The sequence below is a fragment of the Rutidosis leptorrhynchoides genome, chromosome 4 (genome assembly GCF_046630445.1).
Source record: "Rutidosis leptorrhynchoides isolate AG116_Rl617_1_P2 chromosome 4, CSIRO_AGI_Rlap_v1, whole genome shotgun sequence".
NCBI lineage: Eukaryota > Viridiplantae > Streptophyta > Magnoliopsida > Asterales > Asteraceae > Rutidosis > Rutidosis leptorrhynchoides.
In genome coordinates, this window is record NC_092336.1 from 376,672,043 (window position 1) to 376,679,261 (window position 7,219).

The following is a 7,219-nucleotide window of genomic DNA, read 5'->3' on the forward strand; positions in this document are numbered from 1 at the left end:
ATCTGATCCATTAAAATGGATATGGATGATCTAAATGGATGATAACTGGATATGGATATGGATGATGTAAAAAAGTAGTGGATTGGACATGAATGAAAATTTCCCATTCATGGATATATCCATTTACAACCCGTAATACATATATACATATAAATATATACATATTTACTTAAATATATGCGTATATGTTTACAAATCCTTATATATGTATACTATAAACTCTTAAAATGTTATCGAAAATATAGATTGTGAAGATAAAATTATGTAATTAGTATTAAATTCGTATATATTGCATATATTACATATATTTGTTAAAAATACTTTGATGGTAATATTTTTAGAAAAACTTAACATCCAACAAATATTCATTTACCCGCTTCATCCAATGGATATGAATATCAATGAATGAATTATATTTAAATATATATAAATATAAATCTGGATATAAATATAAATATAAGCTCAGCTAATCCATATCTAATCTATACTCAATCCGTTAACATCCCCACCCTTACCCATTCCTTACCCCCTAACCTTCCAATCAAGCACACCCCTAATTTTCGACCAATACACAAAATATTTCTTTTCAAGGGCCTTAGTGTAAGTGAAGCTTAAATTCAGGGGTGTAAACGTACATTGAGAAATACTTTTTTCAAGGGCATTAGTATAAGTCAACCTTAAATTCAGGGGAGTAAACGTACATAGAGAAATACTTTACAAAAATAATGGCATTTAACAGTCAACTGTCATAATCATCTTCATTGTAAGCAACACCTTCAATCCAATTCGAATTTAGGGCTTTCTAGAAACCTCAACTGATCACGATATTATAATTCTTCAATTATATGGACCGCAATTCGGCAACATCCGGAGGCGGCGGCGGCGGAGGTCCGGCGCCGTTTCTTTTAAAAACATACGATATGGTTGACGATTCATTGACAGACGAAATAGTCTCATGGAGCACCAACAGAACCAGTTTTGTAGTGTGGAATCCACCTGAATTTGCTCGATTGTTGTTACCTACTTATTTCAAACACAATAATTTCTCTAGTTTCATTAGACAGCTCAACACTTATGTAAGTAATTACCAAATTTCTATATTTGTTTTTGTGTTTGTTGATTTGTTTAATCGGTTCTGAATGAATTTTGTAGATCACATTTGACCCAGTTTTGACTTTAATTCATTTAGTTATTCGTAAGTGTTGATTTGAACTTTCTGTTAGTGTTGTGGTTGCGATTAATCAGTTTTAGATTAAATTTTAAGATAATGTTGATTGATTTGTATGTTAATGAAGAAAAACAAATTATGGTGGATTGCACTTGAATTGGTCTTGTTTGCTGATACTGGGCTACTATGACATTTAAGCTAAATTAGTTCCATTTTATGTTTAACAATGTATACTGAAATAAAAGATCGGAGAATAATGTTACGTTCAGCAATTAAGCTACATTTTGGATTGTATATCTTCTTGCCATGGTGTTGTTTGTTCGATTTGGTTTGTTAATAAATTTAATTTTGAATTTGAAGATGACTTATTCGTTTAGTTTTGCTTGATCTAGCAATGGTAACATGCTAGAGGGAATCGTTTTGTATGTATGCCGTCTTCTGCACAGGATTAGATGCTGGTTTTCGATGAGCATATGTATTTTAGGTCGTTTTCATTAATTTGAAGTTATCCATATTTTGCAAATTTGGCATATATGTTTGCAAATATCGGATTCTAACTGGAACATATAGTCTATATTTATGGTGAAATTTGTATATTAAGGTTCTCCAGTGGCGAGTTTAGCATGTAAGGAGTGGGGTCCTATGACCCCACCAGTGTTAAAAAATTTATACAATGTATACTTCAAATTGTGTAGGACACCACTAAATTTAAGGATAGGACCCCATATATTTTGAAAATTTATGGTTTTTTTTAGGTAAACAACTAAAGTACCCCTAAAATATAATTAGCTTTGAAAAAATTTTCGGGGACCCCATTGGGTGTTCATCCTAGATTTGCCACTGAGGTTCTCATGTTGTAATTATTTATAGTCTTGTGTAAAGTTCCTTATGTATGTATCCACATATAGTCTTGTGAGGCAGGTGATGTTTCTTAATTTAGTAAAGTATGGGTACAAGAATGTTCATGATACACATATGTCATCGATATGTAATATATATCGCGAATCTTGTGAGGTATTTTGTAGATAATCGTTAGTGACCATTTGTTATATAGATATATAGGTTCATAATCCAGAATTTCCTTATGTGTATTCTAAAGCTAAGTTTGGCTTATTATTTGTTTATTAATGTTTTCATTATTATGATTATATATGCCGTTTTTATAAGTGATTTATGATTAAAGGCGTCCAAATTGAAATATGTATTAAATAACGGGGAATGATTCTGTTTAACAAACAGGGTTTCAGAAAGATTGATCCTGAAAGATGGGAATTCGCAAATGAAGAATTTATCAAAGATAAAAAACACCTTTTAAAGAACATTCATCGTAGAAAACCCATTCATAGCCACAGTACTAATCCTCAATCTTCAACCGTTGATCCTGAAAGAGCAGCTTTCGAGGAAGAGATCGACAAACTTACACGTGAAAAAACTTCACTTGAAAAAAGCCTTTTAAGGTTCAAACAACAACCCCTTACAAAACTTCAACTTGAAGACCTTACTCAACGGGTCAACAATATGGAACAAAAACAAGATACCCTACTAACTTTCTTAAAAGAAGCAGCTCAAAATCCTGAATTTGTTGAACATCTTGCTCAAAAACTTGAATCCATTGATTTCTCAGCTGAAAATAAGAAACGAAGATTGCCAACATCTAAACCTGATTCGGGAAATGTTATTCATCATGATTTTTCAAACAAACTTAGGCTCGAGTTATCACCAACAGTTTCAGATATTAATTTTGTTTCAAACAGCACTCAAAGCTCAAACGAAGATGATGGAAGTCAACAAATCATATTGTCTGAAAACTGCACTAAAACTACAAATGACAGGCTCCCGTTTGCACCAGAAACTCAAGAACTTTCTGATACCTGCACATCGTTTGCGTTTAACATTGGAGCTTCTTCTATCCCCAAAATCGGGTCAAATTTAGATGCTAATGAAGAAACCGAGGGTCCTTTATCTTGTCAATTGAATCTCACTTTAGCATCATCTGTATCACAAACCAACCCGTATCAAGAACCAGATACAATCGCTCAATCTTTTGAGGACATTGGAAGACGTGCAGTTCAAAATGTGATCTTATCTTCCTCACGTGATGATTCAGTAAATAAGGCGGGCCCTGCAAGTGGCCAGGCACGGGTTAATGATGTGTTTTGGGAGCAGTTTCTAACTGAGAGACCGGGTTCTTCTGATGTTGAGGATTCGAGCTCAAATTTAAGGTCAACACCATCATACGAACAAGAAGATAGAAGATCAGGCCATGGATCATATGGGAATTCTAGGAATATGCAGAATCTGACTCTTTGAGCATGCAACTAATTAATCTCTTTGATGCCAGTGTTGAATCTCCAGGTGCTGCTCACTTTATATAAGCTTTAATATACTAGTTTTAATTATGTGCACATTACTTTATTAACTAAATTTGTATCTTTAGCTTCAGTAAGATGTTGTAGACGAATTGGTTACCCGTTGGGTTTGGGTCTAAACATATGGGATCATATTTATGTACTTGTCTTTGTATTTCATTTGAAAATTTTGATGCAAGTCTTTCTCGGATACAGGGCATACTAATAGTATTCTTATAGAGAACTGTCTTTATGCAATATGTTGCCAAAGTGGATAATAATTTCTTTTAGTATTTCTATTATTAGATTTGTTTGTGTATGCCAGAGCAAAAGTATCTTCTAGTCTGTGTCAGTTTGTTGACTTTTAAGAGAGAACTTTGGGTAGCAATATCGACTCATTTGAGTTGAATGGGTTAGCTTAGCTCTTGTCTAGTTTGTAAGGATCATTTGGATAACATAAATAAAACCAGCTTTTACAATTAACTTGTCAAATTAGTCATAAACCATTTAAAGTTCCCCTAGCTTAAACACTTTACAACAGTCTTGTAAATGTTCAAGAATAGAATAGAATTCTACACTTGAAAGATTAAAATAGCAAGACTTTGTTGCTAAAGATTAAAATAATAAGACTGTGTTGCTAAGTAGATTAGAATAAATAATGAAAGTGTAGAATAAAAATAATTAGAAGATTGAGTGTATTATTTGAAGATTTGTTATTTTATACAACTCTTGATTACAACTCCTATTTATAAGCTACAAAAAACTAACTTTCTTAACCTCTAAGAAAACTTAAGAGGTAAGTATCACGAATATCGATAATTTCTTAACAACTAAGGATATTAAAATATCTATGTATCCTTAATGGATAAGAATAGTTAAGAATACTTAATAGCTAAGAATACTTAATAGTAAAGTTTTCTTAGTAACTAAGTTTTCTTAATAACTAAGTTTTCTTAGTAACTAAGTTTACATAACATAAGATTAATGTCTAATAACAAGCTTAGATACGCTAACACTCCTCCTTAAGATTGTTGTTAGACATCATAAGCCGAATTTTCAATTGATCTAGTTTCATCCCCGTAAGAGACTTTGTAAGCATATCTGCCAATTGATCATCAGAGGTGCAATATTTCAGCTAGACTTTTCCATTCTTCTCGGCTTCTCGAATAGCATGATATTTGATATTGATGTGTTTGTTCTTCCGTGTTGCACCGGATTCTCTGCTATAGCAATAGCAGACTTGTTATCACAATAGATTACTGTTGGACATTCTTGAGTTAGATCCAAGTCGGACAACACATTTCTCATCCAAACAGCATGATTAAGAGCATATGTGATTGCTATATATTCTGCCTCTGCAGTAGATTGTGCGACAATTCTTTGCTTCTTTGAGTTCCAGCAAAATGCACTTGAACTCCTCCTAAAATTATGATTCATCAAATGAGCGTCGATCTCATAATACCACGCCTTTGGTGCTTTCTTTAGACCATAAAGTGCCTTATATAGTCTGTACGTTTTTTCTTCTTGACCAACTACTTTAAAGCCTTGGGGTTGCTTTACATAAATCTCCTCCTCAAGTTCATCATTCAAAAATGCCTCAAATTCAGCATTCAAAAATGCAGATTTCACATCAAGATGATGTATTTTCCAATTGCGTTGAGCAGCTAGAGCTATCAATACCTTGATCACGTCATAACGAGCCACTGGAGCAAAAGTTTCTCCAAAGTCCATACCCTTTGGCAGATCAACAAGCTTATGTGTTTCATTTTTCTTAATCACTTCAAGTTCTGCTTTCATGACTTCATTCCATTCATCGTGTTTGGAAGCTTCAATATAGCTTTCGGGCTCCATAACAACGTGATTACAAGACTCGTATACATCAGCAATTTTTCTGGTTGTCAAAAATTCGGTGTCAGTTGTGTCTTCGACATCAAATTCTGGGTCATCATAATGAGATTCATTTTGGAGACTTGAAATAGAAGCTTCATGCCTTTTAACTTCCTTCATATTCCAATCCCAGTAGGCTCCTTCATCAACAGTCACATCTCTACTTTTGTAATCGACATGCAATGCCATGAACAAGTGTTCAGTTACTTCCTGATTTTCTTCAGAGACATTTGCCAACTGAAGTTCCTTTGTTTGGCCTTGATTTTTTTTGCTCTACAATATTTCTCAATATGTCCAAACTTTTTGCAAAAATTGTGTGAGGACCCGTCCTTATCCACCCGGACGAAGTCTTTAACATATGGTACCATCGCGATGAACTGACTTCTATATGCCATGAACGACTCCATGTAATATGAGCAAATGCACAGCGGAATATTTCTTTCATACCTGAGAATAAACATGCTTTAAAGTGTCAACCAAAAGGTTGGTGAGTTCATAAGTTTATCATAAAACAATAAAATTCATCATTTTGATAAACCACAAGATTTAAATCCTGCATGGTACAAATGGGCCCGAATCCTATACCCACCTGTAATGTACATGCGATATCTTTTAAATACAGTACACAATTCTCGTGTACGAAATCATCTTTCGTAAATCTTAGTAACCGTACACATATCTCGTGCACAAAAACTAATACACATAACCTGTGTATAAAAATCATTCTCTCGATACATAACATTCATATCAATTGGTGGCAATTATCTTGTCCACATAATTCAATGGTGGCAATTATCATATCCACATAATTCAATAATAATCCGCAGAACTTCTGTCTGCATAATAATTCATTCAAGGAAAGTTTTTTTTTCTTGTGTCTATCACGTCAAACATTTATAAAAGCATTTCATGTATTAGCAGTTCAAAATATATTTCAAAAGCATTCAATAAAGTAGTTGTAAAAACAACGCATGTATTCTCAGTCCCAAAAATGTAAAGAGTAAAAGGGAGCAAATGAACTCACGCATATAAATATTGTAAAACAGTTAATAAAGCATTTGCATGTATTCTCAGCCCAAAAATGTAATGAGTAAAAAGGGAGTAAATGAACTCACGCATATAAATATTGTAAAACAGTTAATGAAGCATTTGCATGTATTCTCAGCCCAAAAATGTAATGAGTAAAAAGGGAGTAAATGAACTCACCATACTGTATTTTGTAGTAAAAATACATATGACGTCATTTAACAAGTGTAGGGTTGACCTCGGATTCACGAACCTATATCATTTATATATATATTAACACATATAATGGTAATCGAACAAATTTATATATTATTAGTGATTTAATTGTTATTTTAATTAGGTGTTTCATTAATAACCTAATTAGTTATATTCATTAATATTTATTATAAAAGTATTAATAAAATTATGTTGTATGTAGTAAATATGGGTTTATATATCTAATAGTTATTTGATAAAATAATGTTGATAATAATAATAAATAAAAGTTGTTTTATTTTACAATAATAATAATAATAATAATAGTTATTATGATAATAATATTGATAATATATATATAAAAAATAATAATAATAATAATAATAATAATAATAATAATAATAATAATAATAATAATAATAATAATAATAATAATAATAATAATAATAATAATAAATAAGTAAACTACCTCAAAGGAGTAGTCCTAAAAAAAATGCTCAAGTCCGGGTTTGAACCCGCGACGTCCCGCTAACCCGATAATATCCTTAACAATACCATCGCCATTGCATTTATGTTTTAACCACTACCCTATATC

The 7,219-nt window shown here is 32.2% G+C and overlaps 1 protein-coding gene across 1 annotated transcript; it reads left to right on the forward strand.

The window, feature by feature from the left end:
* The first annotated feature begins 757 nt into the window (after positions 1-757).
* On the forward strand, positions 758-3,752 carry LOC139843931 (heat stress transcription factor A-5-like). Its single transcript, XM_071834115.1, has 2 exons — positions 758-1,076; positions 2,408-3,752. The coding sequence occupies exons 1-2, from the start codon at positions 846-848 to the stop codon at positions 3,476-3,478; spliced, it is 1,302 nt and encodes a 433-aa protein (XP_071690216.1). The 5' UTR covers positions 758-845; the 3' UTR covers positions 3,479-3,752.
* Positions 3,753-7,219: the final 3,467 nt, after the last annotated feature.

Bases quoted from the DNA above. Each gene is read 5' to 3' on its own strand.
- LOC139843931 (XM_071834115.1), top strand. From the start codon at position 846: ATGGACCGCAATTCGGCAACATCCGGAGGCGGCGGCGGCGGAGGTCCG. The intron at 1,077-2,407 runs GTAAGTAATTAC...TTTAACAAACAG, and splicing joins TTAGACAGCTCAACACTTAT to GGTTTCAGAAAGATTGATCC.